Raw genomic sequence first — 15227 nt, forward strand, 5'->3', positions numbered from 1 at the left:
TTTCTGATATGCACTTTTAATAAATTATAACAATCATAGTTTAAAATGAATGTAAATTTGTAACAGTGGACGACTAGAATGTTGTTTAATTAGTTTTGTGTGATTTATGAATAACGAGTTTATCCAAAAAAGAAAAGAAAAGAACCAATAATGAAATTTTCTTTTGAGGATTGACAGCATACTTCCGAGAGTGTTGAATGTATCCCTTCCAAAGGAACGCCGCGCTACGACACATATTAGACAATTGTTTTCAAGTGCCATTCATCCAGATGATTGGAACAAAAAGAATAATTAAAGATCATAGATTGATTGGAAGCTGACAATAATAACAAATATAGAGATTAGATGCCGATCGAACGTGATCAAGGATAAAGTACTTTCTAATTATACCCACAATGCCAAATCTCTGCTCGTGTCGGCGTTACGCTCCCCATCACCATTATCATTATATTTTAGCACACCCATAATTCAAACGTTATGGATCTAAGGATACTACAATATATAAGGGGTCTCGTACATAGTGCGTCCACTTTTCCAAAAAATAAAATGAAAACAAAAATTTGGGAATCTTTATTAGAGAGAATGTGTCAATTAAGGGAGTGTAACAAATAGAGATTCGTAATGTCTTTATTAAGACAAAATCTAAAAGAAATTCAAAAAAATAAAGGGGCCCCGAAATAAAAACACGAATGCAGGTTTTGTCAAAATCAAATGAACAGGAGATTGTTGTTGTGGATTGGATTCATGCAATTTGATTTTTAAATTGGGAGCAGAATCCTATCGTTAGCAGGAGGATATGCATAGCTCGATAGACACGATCCGCTTGAAATTTTGTATTCATTAAAGGAAATTTAAAAAGAAGAGACAAGCGATTAGGTTATGGGGCCAAAATGAGGATTCAGGAAGAGGTGCATGTGCTCAAGCGAATGAAGTCCAAATCATGGTATGAATATCGAGGTATCCATGCATGTGCTTGTAGTGCACAAAGCAAAACATACAATGTTTAGCCTCGTCATCCGCCGCTCTAATCATCCTTTTCTCTTTCAATTTAATTGACTAAATTCTAAATTGTGAATTATTCGGTCATTTACAATTATATATTTTCAAATTGGATTGTGATAATCTACTCTCGGATTTTGTTCCGGATACGGCATAAAATCTATAACCTGCCCTGTAAAAGCTGGACCCGGATCTATAATCACCTGGTATTTCGCATGGTGCCTATACGGAAGACTACATGCCACGTTTATAATAACAAAATTTCACTGTGCATTATTTTGATAGCTGATCTGAGGCAATTCTTTTGTGGTATCCAAAGGCAGAAAAGATTAATTAATTGAACAACTTTGGTTTCAAGATTAATTAACATCCCCTTTGAAAATAATAATCAAGTAATAGTTAACATGAAATGTCAACAAAGTAAACAAATTTGCCCCTGAAGTCGCACCTCCCAAGATGTTCACCGTGTCTCCCGATCAATGAAAAGATCGTAAGTCAAAATAGGCTCTGTTTCTTGTCCTGTTCTTCACAATGCAATCGGAGACACAGGCGCGGGTCTGTCGCGTATGAATCTTCTCGAGTCTTCAAATTTTATTACCAAAAAACAAAAAGATAAATAAAAAAATATTATTAATATTAATTACTAAATCTAACAATGCAATGACCGTTAACGCATGCATGTATTTTAATTTTGAGTAACGCTACACATTTTAAATTATTTATCTTTAAAAATATCTTAAATAATATGGTATTTATCAATTGATTAGTTAAAATAATATAATTAATTCACTTACATCTTGAACTATCAACCAATCAATGAATGACATATTATTTGAGAAAAAATTTAAAATGTCTATCATTACTTTTTAATCTTACATTCCCGTACGAAAACCAGCCTCAAATATAAATTTTTATTGAACACAATATATGTTATACATATAGAGATAATTAATTATATCATCACAACAAGAATCTAATAGAAATAATCAAATCACTGAATTTTATTCGGTACACAAAGAAATTGAATCCAGTGCTGTGACCTGGCATGCAGTACATGCAATTTTTAGCGAATTTCTTCAGAAATTTTTAATAATGATGATATATATATTATTGAAGTCATTAACTAAAAAATGCATTTTTCTCGGTTCACGAAACCGCTGCACGCTACTGATTACTGAAGTAGTAGACTCGCAGATAGACAGAGACCAAAATGCTTCCGAAAACAGAAGGAGGTTGCTACGTTACAGAATCTGAAACATACACACCCAATGAGAGGAGCACATGTCTTGAGGGGAGAGAAAAGCCAGCAAATGGGTGTATATATATGGGAGGGAGGTGGCTAAAGCTGGATCTGTAAGTTACAGAATCCGTAACTTAGCCAGCTCCCTGAAAACTAGCTTACTTAAGGGCGCGAGTAACTTCATTCAAAAGTTTCATTTCTTATTATGGGCCGATTGATTGGAGGCCCAATTGTATAAAATACAGGCGAGGGAGGGCATCAACCCGACCCACCAGTCACCAGAATTTAACGGCTGAATTTGCAAGTTGGATGGGTCCCATTGGGGTTGCGGTGGGATCTATCCGCAACGAACCGAAGCCAAATGCTTCTCAATTCGCGGGTAAAAACGCTCATCAGTCATCCCTCTTGGCAATCGCCTTCCATCAATTCTTCTCTCCTCTTGTCTTCTTCTTTCCATTTCATTTTCAAATTTCGCTCTTTCCAGAAAAAAAAAGCAAACCTTTCTTTCATTGTTGTCTGTAATCTCCATGCAAAATCATTTCTCTAAACCCAATCCCTTTCGCCATGAACCACCTCTCCGCTAACCCCGCCCCGAGGCTCCGCCTCCCACCCGCTCACGCCACCACCCCCACCTTAACCTTCTTCACCAAAACCTCAGTCTGCTTCCGCCGATTCCGCCAGTACCGAAAACGACACCGTCTCAAATTCTCCATCCGCAGCGACTTCAATTTCAATTTCCCTTTCGACAACCTCTTCCACTCCTTGCTTTCCCAGCTCCCCTTCCCCAACTCCGTTGATGCCCTTGGCCCCGCTTTGGGTCTCTTCTCCGGCCTCGTCCTCTACGCCTCCCGCTTCTCCCCCATTAAGCCCGACCGCCACCAAATCTCTTGCATCGGCAACTGGGTATTATTCACCTCTCCCACCGCCTTTAACCGCTTTGTGCTTCTTCGTTGCCCATCTATATCTTTTGAGGGCAGCGACTTGTTGGAGGACGTGAATGAGAAGCTTATCAAGGAAGACACGCATTTTGTGAGATTGAATAGCGGCAGGATTCAGGCGAGGACTGGTGCCGTGAGAGACGGTGGAGAGACTGAGAGTGAGATGGAGGGGAAATTGGAGTACCAAAGAGTGTGTGTCAATACGGAGGATGGTGGTGTCATTTCCTTGGATTGGCCTTCCAATTTGGACTTGCACGAGGAGCACGGATTGGATACCACTCTGTTGTTGGTTCCGGGAACTGCAGAGGGGAGTATCGAGAAGAGGATAAGGTTGTTTGCTTGTGAAGCTCTCAGGCGCGGTTTCTTTCCTGTGGTTATGAATCCTAGAGGTTGTGGTGGCTCTCCCCTTACCACTTCTCGGTATGCAATTAAGCAATTCAAGTTTTTGATGATGCAATATTGTGACCTTGGATGTTTTGATACAATTAGGTGGTTGTGTCGATAAGAGTAGTCATCTTCTTTTTTCTGAGTTTGTTTTATTTATTTGTTTATTTTCCATATAAACTGGATAGCAATATGATGAAAAGAGACTAACACTTGTAGATTAACTAGCAACTTTTGATTGAATAAGACATTGATTATTGTGTTGCTTGGAGTAGATGTGAGAATTTGACAAGAGAATAAGTGGTCATGCTTGAATTGATTATAGGAACAGGAGCAGAATGCTCTTTGCCAATAGCCAAGGTTTTTGTTGTTATTTTGCATAATAGTGTTTTGGATTGATTGGGTGGGACTGCTAGTGTGTGAATTGGAGTGAGGGAGTTTTTGGGTAAGACTAGTAGGACTGGGAGGTAGAAAGTTGACAATTCTTGGGCTGCAGTAGACTCAACTCATTTGTTTCTTATTTGTTTGTTTTACCCTCCAATTGTGTGTGTGTCTGAGTGTGAGGGAGAGAGGGGACAACTTTTGGTGTCTTGCACTTGTATGTTGTTAGAAAATGAGAAAGGGGAAAAAAAAAATTTATTTGCTTTTATGTATGTGAAATAAGAAGAGAAAAATTAAAAGCATTTCATTCTCAATCTCTAGATGACTAGTAATTTTCTCCAGGCTCTTGTTAAAAGATTATTGCAAAAACCGTCTGATGGTAGGGCTTCTTAATTACTTCATTATGTAGGTTATTTACAGCTGCTGACAGCGATGATATCTGCACTGCTATACAGTTCATCGGTAAGGCAAGGCCATGGACAACACTGATGAGCGTTGGCTGGGGATATGGTGCAAACATGTTAACAAAATACTTGGCAGAAGTTGGAGAGAGGACACCTCTGACAGCTGTCACTTGCATAGACAATCCTTTTGACTTAGAGGAGGCTACAAGGTCCTCTCCTCATCATATTGCCCTGGATGAGAAGCTTGCTAATGGATTAATAGATATTCTGCGGTCTAACAAGGTTGACAATTGCTTCAGAGTACTTTTTAGATGCAAATGTTTCATATCTTCATTGTTGGAACTGAAAATTTTATGTGCTTTTCTAACTTCTGTTGTCCACCCATGATTCATAGAATTCATATCTTGATGGTTGCAACTTATGGTGAATTGGTTCTCCAGGAATTGTTTAAAGGCAGAGCAAAAGGATTTGATGTAGAAAAGGCTTTATCAGCAAAATCTGTTCGTGATTTTGAAAAAGCAATATCTATGGTATCATATGGCTTTGAGGCCATAGAAGACTTCTATTCAAAATCCAGCACTCGGGGTGTAGTTGGAAACATAAAGATTCCTGTTCTCTTTATACAGGTGCATATTTTGTGTTTTGATGTTAATCTTGCTTCTGATTTTGCACAGAACCTGTCTTTTCTTTCAGTCACCCCCTCCTCTTTCTTTTCTATTTTATTTTTACAAAAAGAATCTAGACAATGTTCTGGTAATGCTTTGTAATTGTTCAATGGAACATATATATCCTGGATTTTTCTCGAGGAGTTGCAAAAAACCCTATATATAAAGGATACTCATATATGAAGTAAGTACTTTACCTTGCCAGTCTCAGGTGGCTGGACCTTCTAAAAACAAGGAACTTAGTCAAGCAAGTAATAGGTTGTTCAAGATTGCCTTGTTTGTCTGTAGGCGATAACATCTATGGGCCATCTCATTTTACTGCTATTAGGTTTATCATTAAAGTAGTCCCCTCATGATGAAAAGCTAAATAATTAAAATCCTGTAATATTTCTCAGAATGATGCTGGTGCAGTGCCGCCATTCTCTATACCACGCAGTTCAATAGCAGAAAATCCATTTACAAGCCTGCTCTTGTGTTCTTGTTTGCCGTCTAGCGTTATAGGTGGTGGTAGAGCTGCTGAATCTTGGTGCCAGAATCTAGTCATTGAGGTAATTACTTCTTTTCTTTGGCTGCAGAAGTTGATTTTTGGATTAATCTGTCTCATTTGTAAATCAAAAGTAAATGGTGATTAAGAAAGTGACATCCGAAATTGTCTGTCATTTCCTCTTAAACATTAGATCTTTTTGAATAGTTTTTCCTCACATCCATTAACAAGTATAACTGTATAAGAATATCTTGAGTTTTCATTGAATACAGTGACTTTCTGTAATAAATTGAGGGGACAAAAATGCACTGTTGTGTATTCCTTATACATGCTCTGTGAATTCCAAAATTATCATATCCTCTTTGAATTATACTCTTTTCCTCGTATTCCCTTCAATATACAGCTAGCCAAATATTGTAGCAAAAAGTGACATTTTGAGTGGTGTGTATGTTGTGTATGCAGTGGCTCTCGGCAGTGGAGCTTGGACTTCTGAAGGGTCGTCATCCTCTTCTAAAAGATGTGGATGTGACCATCAACCCTTCAGGAAGCTTGGCTCTTGTTGAAGGTAGAGAGACGGATAAGAGGGTCAAAGTTAATAAGCTTGTTGATCTTGTTCAGACAAATACTTTGAATGGGTATCCTGTTGAGGCTTCGAAGCAGATTCTGGAAGATAGCTATTCTGAAGCTCACTTCCATCTAAGATCTGGACAAGAGTCACAGAGAAATTTGGAACTTGATCATAAGGGATCGCAAGATGTTGCATTGCAGGAGGCTCAATCTGTTGACACAGATTTGGTCGAAGAGGGGGGAGCCAGTCCAGATGATGGTGAAAGAGGTCAAGTGTTACAGACGGCACAAGTGGTTTTGAATATGCTTGATGTAACTGTACCTGGTACTCTGACAGAAGAGCAAAAGAGGAAGGTAATGCTTGAATTTGCAATTTTTTGCTTTGATATGCACCGTGATGGCCTTAGCTATAATTTTTTTTTTTTTTTTCTGTAGGTATCATATTTTCTGTCTTCATTGTCATGTCTATATGATTTATGTATGCAGCAGAGCATTGTTGTGATCCAAATCATTTCTCTCTTTTTCTAATGTAAACAGAAAATAATAATAATATTAAAAAATAAAAAAGACAAGAAAAGGGATGTTGATATGAAAAATAAAAAATAAAATCATTTTGGTTTTATTTCAGGTACTTATAACTCTTTGTATTGATTCTGCTTCTATCTCTTAGTGCACATAGGGTGTGTTTGGTACCCTTATAACATGAGGCTGCATTGCATTATGTAATGCAGCCTCATATTTGGTTGCAGCAAATTGCTGCATTTGATTTTTCTTTTTAATTTGTTATAATAATAAATAAATAAAATTATTTTAATATAATATTATATAAAATTAATTTTTAATTTATTTTTACATTATAATTATTAATATAAATTAATAAATGTATATTTATTATTCAATAATTTATGTTTTTATTTTAATTATATTAAAAATATAACTAAATAATGTATTATTTAATTATATTATAAAAATTGATTATTATTCAATAATTTAGTAAGTAATAATAAATACTTAAATAATATATAAAAATATAATATAATATTACATTATTTAATATAATACAATAATTAATATATAAAAATTAATTATTTTTAAATAATTTAATATAACTAATAATAAATACTTAAATATTAATAAATTTGAATAATATTAATTTAAAATTAATAGTAATATAAATAATGATTTAAAAATTATTACATATATTACAGTCCAAATTGCACCAAATATGATATTGCATTACAACTTTATATACCTTAATGCAATACAAGACAGCGTGCTAAATGCACCCGTAAGGAATTGATTTTCAATAGGTGCAAGGCCAAAACTCTTTGCCCTTGATACATTTATATGCCTATTTTAAATCTGTCTGTGAAGAGAGCCTAATTTTTTGAGACAAAAAAATGAAGAATAATTTCACTGGCAGACCTTTTGTCCCGCAATCTTCTTCAATTTAGGTCCCCTTCCTTGCTATCAAATCTTATTTGTACTTGATTTGAAAAAAAAAAAAAAAAACTTAAATTTGTGCAAGGTTACTTACAATATGACATCTCTTGATCAATATCTTGTAAAACAAGTAAACTGTTTGTCATGAACTGTCAGATTATATATTTTGCATTTTCATACAATTATCATAGTGTTTTTTTTTTTTTCATATTTTGAATCTCATACAGAAAACTTGTTCGGGTTAAAAGTGCTTTGGGACATGAATTCACTGCCATGCCATTGTGTTCCTTGATCTTATTTTGATGATTCTCTGGTCTTTTACGTCTAGGTGTTGACTGGTGTTGGTCAAGGAGAGACACTTGTGAAAGCTCTGCAAGATGCTGTGCCTGAAGATGTGCGAGGAAAGCTAATGACTGCAGTATCTGGGATTTTGCATGCTGAAAGCGCAAACTTAAAATTGGACGGACTTCTGGGTAAGATACCTAATGTATCTTCAGAGTCCAAGATAAAGGTCCAAGAGAAAGTCGGAGGATTATCAAGTTCTGAAGGTCTGTATAAAGATGCTAATCAGTCAGATCAAGTGAAAAGAGTTGATGATTTGGCAGATAGCTCTGATAACATTCAACCTGGCTTGGACAAGCCTGCTGGCAGAATAGAGTCAGAGATTCAACCTTCAGAAAATTTGCAAAAATCTGCTGACGTAGGCCAGTCTCAATCAGTTAGTAGTCATCAAGGTGATATCTCCAGTTCAGTAAGGAAGGGCACTAATGAGTCGGGAAATAGTCATGAAAATGATGTGTTCAACAAGGAGAAGGCTGTTTCAAATTCTGACATTACTGAAAAGGCATCAGAAATTGTTGCTAGTTCTAACCTTACTGGTCAGTCCGAAAAGGCAGGGGGCTCTGAGGAAGCAAATGTTAAAGAGGACAAAGTGGAACAGGATGCTGGAGTATCTCATTTAGAACCAAAACCTGAGAAGAACCAGAGAATTGGAGACAAAACCCTTGATTCTTCTACTGATCAAACTAAGACAGCATCCACCAATGTGGCAGAAGAAGCAGTTTTGCCTCTCGGATCCTCTTCTGAGGCTCAAATAATGGAGAAGGAAGGGAGTGATAATGAGAAAAGAGAAAACAAAAGTCTGCAGCCTGCAGGCGATCAGAATAAGTCTACTACAGCTGATCCTATCGCATCTGCCTTCAGTGTTTCTGAAGCATTAGATGCCCTAACAGGAATGGATGATTCTACCCAAATGGCAGTTAATAGTGTTTTTGGTGTGATTGAAAATATGATTTCTCAGTTGGAGGGGAAAAGTAATGAAAATGAAGTCAAGGAGAGAAATGAGGCCAAAGATGATAAAATCGATTGTATCCCTGAGAAACATATCATTGGTAGTGATCTCACGCCGGGAAAGGAAGAAGATCATCAGAATGAACTGAGTGTACAGTCTCATACATCACACGATCCTTCTGTATATAATAGCAAACCTTTGGCTGACTATTCAGTTAAATTGGGATATTTAAATAACATTCCACTATATGTACCTGTGAATCTCTATGGGGACTCTTCACAACATGAGTACTTGCCCAGATATCCTTCTTCAAAATTGCCAAATACCAAACCACTGGATTTAGATACAACTACTACTCTATTCCTTGACTACTTTCCAGAAGAAGGTCAATGGAAGCTGTTGGAACAGCCTGGAAATGTCAGAGATTCTATTGATGATGTTTCATCTGGTAAGGGTGTAATCAAAGAAGTTCAGGACCATTCATTTACAAAAGTAGATGATGCAGATAAATTTATTGAACCACCTTATGTAATATTGGATACAGATAAAAAGCAGGAACCATTTGCTGAATATGAAATGAAGGATAATATGAATGAAAATGATGAGGATACATCAGCGGAGTTGATTGGCTTTGTGAAAAATATTATATTGGATTCTTTGAAGATTGAGGTTGACCGCCGGCTGGGTCCTTATGACCGGAAGGAAATGGAATCTGATCTTGCAAGAGATTTAGAAAGGGTGGCAACTGATATCTCTTTGGCCATTGTACATGATGAGGAGCATATTTGGTGTTTGGATGGCAAACGCCATCGCATTGACTGTACATATGAAAAAGTTGGTACTCTTCAGGGGGAGAATATTTTTAGAGCCATTTCCACTGCTGTTCAGGGCACAAGTTATCTAAGAAGAGTACTTCCAGTTGGTGTTATTGCAGGTTCTTGTTTAGCTGCTTTGAGAGAATATTTCAATGTATCTACAGAGCATGAGAACGATAACAAGGAACCTATGGCCTATGATCTAACCAAGAAATCTGGGGAGAGAAAACATGACAAGGCTAGGCTAACAGAGACTGAACAAATGCGTACTGAGAAAAATACAAGGGTAAATGGTTCAATGAACAGAGGAGTAGGAGCTGAATCGGAAATTTTGAAAACTGATAGTGTCATGGTTGGTGCCGTTACAGCTGCTCTGGGAGCATCTGCACTAATGGTAAAGCAATTGGTAAGAGTTGATGTAATTGTTTTTATTTGTGGCTATTTTAACCATCCTTGTAAGATAGCTGTAGTTTCTCAGGTTCTCAGAAGTTTTAGAAAAATCGCTTTTGTGGAGGAATAATGTGGCAATAATTCTTTAATCAAATATCTTTATGTTGTAATTAAAAAAAAAAAAAAAAAGGCATAGAAGGCTAATCAAATAATGTGGTAAAACTTATTTTAAGAAAAAATGATTTTTCTCATTTTTTATAAATTTTTTATTTTGGTGAACTTATGCTGACTAAGTAATTTCTGAAACAATATATATATAATAAATTTAAATGTGTAGCATTTATGCAATGGCCAGGAAATTGCGGAACCTTCATCCAAGGCCTTTGTGGAGAAAGGAAATCATCAGAAAGAGCCTGAGAAGTTAATCTCTGAAAAAAACCAGGATAACATAGTCACAAGCCTTGCTGAGAAAGCCATGTCAGTTGCTAGTCCAGTGGTACCTACAAAGGAAGATGGTGAAGTGGATCAAGAAAGGTATTAATTTCTACCCAAATTTACTTCTAGGCAGGAAAAAAAAAAGGAAAAAGAAAAAGATCATGCACTTCGTATGTTTAAAATGGTTCACTTTTCCTTTAATGAACAGGCTGGTCGCGATGTTGGCAGATTTGGGACAAAAGGGTGGCTTGTTGAAGCTAGTTGGCAAACTTGCTTTGCTTTGGGGTGGTCTACGTGGTGCAATGAGTCTGACTGAGAAGCTTATCTTGTTTCTGCATTTAGCCGACCGCCCATTGCTGCAAAGGTATTAAGAGTTATGGATTTCCTTATGTTTTACCCCTCAAAACTTTTCTCCATGTAAATAACATTAACCAAAGTAACTGACAGGTATTCAAACGATTCAGCCATAACAAAAATTGATAATTGAGTTCCTAAATCAGTTGTAGTAATGGGATTAGTGTCCTAAGTGATTTATCCTTGTCTTCACTGAAATGTGCTAACTCATCAATCTATATGGTTTTTTATTTTTAATTCATTCATGTACAATGAAATAGATGGCAGTGTTTGATTTTCACTGATAACCTCTCCTTGCTGTGTTAATTAATCACTCAACCCAAAATAATAAGCTGATTAGTTACAAGTGAAAGACCAACTTATATGATTTGATTTATGCAGTGACGAGATTCAAACATAACAAATTGGGTTAAATTGGCTGTGACACAAAGTTGAGCTATCATGCAGCATAAAAGCTTAAACTTATAAAGGCAGCTTTAAGATGCTGTAGTCTACTTGTTAGTTCTATTTTCAACAATAGGTGTATGCTCTTTTGAAAGAAGTTATGGTCCCCGTGGAGTAAAATGGTGAAAAAAGACGCATAGTCTTCCCAAAGTATTGTGGTGATGCGTTGAGTTGTGCCTCATGCACGGGTCATAGAAATTTCTTGGAATCAGAAGATACATGTTTATATATTTTGTCAGTATGTATCTTTTCTAATCGAAAAACACAGCTCATTCCCCTTTAGAACACTTTTTGTGCTCAGATAAGTAAGTTGTATCCTTCTGTTCAAATTTACTGGAGGCATTTCTAGACCTAGATGCTATCCTGAATTGGCGTGTTCTGTTCAATGTCTCTCAATTTGGGGCCATATCTATCTTCTGAGCAATGGTAGCATAATTATGTATCCTTGTAAGGGGTCCTTTCTTAACACAGTCTTTTTAACAGATTTTTGTTTCTTTTTTACTTTTTTCTTTTAAATCAAAGAGCAAGTATTTTTATGCTAGAAGTGGGGAGATGTAAGATTTAAAACTGACCTAAATTTTCCATTTTTTCTTTTTGGACACTGGTTTCGTTTCTTTTTATTTTTGCACTGTGCACTTTCACTTTCACTTTCTTACTCTTGTTCCTTTCTTCAATTATTTTTATTTTTTTTTCCAATAGGATTCTTGGGTTTGTCGGCATGGTGCTTGTTTTGTGGTCACCAGTTCTTGTTCCGCTGCTTCCAACAATTGTGCAGAGCTGGACGACAAATAATCCCTCCAGAATAGCAGAGTTTGCTTGCATTGTTGGCCTATATATTGCTGTTATGATACTAACTATGAAATGGGGCAGAAGAGTACGTGGGTATGAAAATTCCCTGGAGCAGTATGGGTTGGATATCACATCATTACCCAAGGTATGAATATGACCACCAGATGGGAGACATGCACTACACGCAAGCGAATTAAAGTGCTTTATACATTTTACTGTGACATTTTAAGATAAATCCCAAATCAATATTACAATTATTTTCTGCTTCAGGAACATTTATGTTGCAAGAGTCATGTGGTGAAGTTAATTTTCTTAGATACTGTTCCTTTATTTAAAGGTGGTGTTAGGATTTTAGAGACCTAGCATTATATGCCAGAAACTAATTGATTCTGACCACCTCTCTTTCTTGACAAAGAACATCGTGAGGTTTCTCATGCTAATATTTTTCGCGATGTACCAGTACACTTAAAATAATTGTAGCTTTATTCTTCTTGATTTCTTTTGGTTCTCTTAATCTTTCTGCTGTCAACAATTAAATGACAAATTTTCTTCTATATACAGTAATTTGGAAATTGATGCACTTGGCTTTCATATCTCTTTTCTTTAAATTCTCCTATAGAAATGGTTAAAAGATGGATAAGCATCCTGCATTGCTGCTTATCTTGGACAAATGAATAATATTTAGCTTTTTTGCTTGCAGGTCCAAAACTTTTTGAAGGGTTTGATAGCAGGAGTCATGCTTGTTTTATTAATACAGTCTCTAAATGCTGTACTTGGTTGTGTGAGTTTCTCTTGGCCTTCAATTGTAACTTCATCTTTAACTGCTATGGCATGGCTCAAAGTGTATGGGAATATAAGTATGCTGGCTTGTCAAGGAATCGTCACAGCTACTGTGGTTGTGCTTGTAGAAGAATTGCTTTTCAGGTCTTGGTTGCCTGAAGAAATTGCCGCAGATCTTGATTATCACCGTGGAATCATAATCTCTGGACTTGCATTTGCTTTATCACAGAGGTACATTTTTCATTTGCCATTTTGGAACACCACATTCACGTAGTTTATCTTTTTCCTGTTTACTATTTTCTTCCGTAGCACCTGATCTCACGTAGTGTAGAGATATATTTTCTGATATCCTGTCTCCCACCTTGTTATTATTTTGATCATTCTACCATACAAAATGCTGGCTCTAACCAGTATGGAAGACATGCATGAAATGTAGAAGGTGAAGAAGCTTTTTGTTCCTTCAAGTTTTAGTCAGTTGGAGGTAGTAGCAGCCATCCCCATCTCATTCAAATCGGTTTTTTTTTCCAAATGTGGTGTATTCATTGTCAGAAAGATGGGGCCAGTGGTTGAGTGGAGAGAATGCCAATAAAAATGTCATGTCAAAATTGAGTTGGTAAAAACTGACATCAACTATTTAAGTTCTCATAACAATGATCGTGTATGATACAATTGATATTGTAGGAACAGCCTGATAGTTGGGTGAAACCTGGAGTAGCAATGGTACATTTTAATATTAAATTAAATAAATAAATAAAAGGTATGTGACCAAAATTTTGTTAATATCTTCCTTTTAATGCAAATATTTCCTTTGTTAAATGGTTAGGGTAGAAATTATTTTTATCCATCGTTATGGTAACAGTTCAAGCTATGCAGTTTACTTCTTTCATTTGTTGTTGATCCCTGATTCATCCCTTCCCTCATTATTTGTTGTTGATGCTGTATACAAACCTTGGATGTGCCATGATTCCACCTTTATCCCTTCCTCCCCTCATTTTTTTTTTAAATTTTTTTTGACACGAAAAAAACAATACCCTTTCCAACTATCTCATAATTTTTCCAGTTTATTCTTGGAAATTGATGAATCAAATTGAATTGCTCTGATTTGTGAGAGATATGTAGTGATCACTCTGCTGACTGTTGATTGTAATTTTCCTTGGTTTTAGGTCTCCTCAGGCAATTCCAGGACTATGGTTATTATCTTTAGCTCTGGCAGGGGTTCGGCAAAGAAGCCAAGGCAGCCTTTCTGTTCCTATTGGTTTGCGTACAGGGATTATGGCTTCAAGTTTTGTTTTACAAAAAGGTGGCCTCCTCACCTACAAGCCCAGTCTTCCTCTTTGGATAACTGGGACACACCCATTCCAGCCGTTTAGTGGGGTTGTTGGTCTTGCATTTTCTTTAATATTGGCAATAATTCTCTATCCAAGACAGCCTCTGCTAAGTAAAAAATTGGAAAAGGAGCATTAAGGAATATGCATAATTGTCCAGTTATCAAAGATCAAATCGTGAAGAATAGTATAATGTTGGATTTGTTGAGACCTTTTTGGCCCTCCAATATGAAGTTAGAATGTTCTGCGACTGACGTCAAATTTTAATAATGGTGTCTAGTCTGTGACTAGTCTATGAATTCCCAGTGTGATGAAGTTGAAAGGATATTATGGAAGTCCAGGAGAAAGAAAAGAGAGGCGCAAGCAGAGAGGCCGAAGAGATGCTGGGATGTTAAAGTGCTGCCTGCACGGCAAACAGGCAAAGATACTCAAGAGTTGTAAGTCCGGAAAATGGTATACAACGGCAAGTTTTGTAAGTAGGTAAAGCAATGTATATTTTCTAGATTTCGCTTTATGCATGATTGCGTCAGGTGAATAGGGTACCTGTCGTTAACAGTTTCTTGATTTGTATCCCCATTTTTGCAGTCGGTATATAAATAGTTGTGCGGCAATAATAAAACATTATAGTCGTTCTCTCCACTCATCGTAAAAGAAGAACTGAAAGAGAACATTTATCATTTGTCTTCGTGGTTGATTTCTTTATAATATTTCGAAATATTCTCTGTGCGTCATTTTCTTTTTTAATCTTTTCCAACAGCATCACCACAAAGTTGGGTCTTATTTTGTATTAAAACTGGATAATTGTATTAAAGTATTTGATAAATACTAATTATTGTAACTTAAAAGTCATGTTCACTTGTATGATAGAAAATTTATAACATTTTTGTTATAAATTTTCTATCATACAAGTGAACATGATTTTTTTGTTAAAATTATTATTTAAAAATCATATTTATTACATATTATTTATTTTTATTTTATAGTTATAATTTTATTTTTTTGAAGCAATCGAAAACCATAACACTTCAATACTAAACAGGCCTTAATATAAAAATATAATAATATTAGGTATCTCAATATTTGTATTTTTATTTTATCC

The 15227-nt window shown here is 35.9% G+C and overlaps 1 protein-coding gene across 1 annotated transcript; it reads left to right on the forward strand.

Moving 5' to 3' along the window:
• The first annotated feature begins 2579 nt into the window (after positions 1–2579).
• Positions 2580–14747, forward strand: LOC18054642. Its single transcript, XM_024192304.1, has 11 exons — positions 2580–3597; positions 4352–4628; positions 4787–4972; positions 5407–5559; positions 5958–6416; positions 7834–10017; positions 10357–10535; positions 10645–10800; positions 11934–12168; positions 12724–13034; positions 13967–14747. Exons 1-11 carry the CDS (start codon positions 2804–2806, stop codon positions 14265–14267), a joined length of 5235 nt encoding a protein of 1744 aa, XP_024048072.1. The 5' UTR covers positions 2580–2803; the 3' UTR covers positions 14268–14747.
• Positions 14748–15227: the final 480 nt, after the last annotated feature.

Source organism: Citrus clementina, unplaced genomic scaffold (assembly GCF_000493195.1).
Source record: "Citrus clementina cultivar Clemenules unplaced genomic scaffold, Citrus_clementina_v1.0 scaffold_1, whole genome shotgun sequence".
NCBI lineage: Eukaryota > Viridiplantae > Streptophyta > Magnoliopsida > Sapindales > Rutaceae > Citrus > Citrus x clementina.

What these genes read in the sequence shown, in the direction of transcription:
- LOC18054642 (XM_024192304.1), top strand. Translation starts at nt 2,804, where the DNA reads ATGAACCACCTCTCCGCTAACCCCGCCCCGAGGCTCCGCCTCCCACCC. An exon ending in GGTGAAGTGGATCAAGAAAG is followed by an intron (nt 10,536 to 10,644) that starts GTATTAATTTCT and finishes TTTAATGAACAG; the next exon opens with GCTGGTCGCGATGTTGGCAG. An exon ending in GACCGCCCATTGCTGCAAAG is followed by an intron (nt 10,801 to 11,933) that starts GTATTAAGAGTT and finishes TTTTTCCAATAG; the next exon opens with GATTCTTGGGTTTGTCGGCA.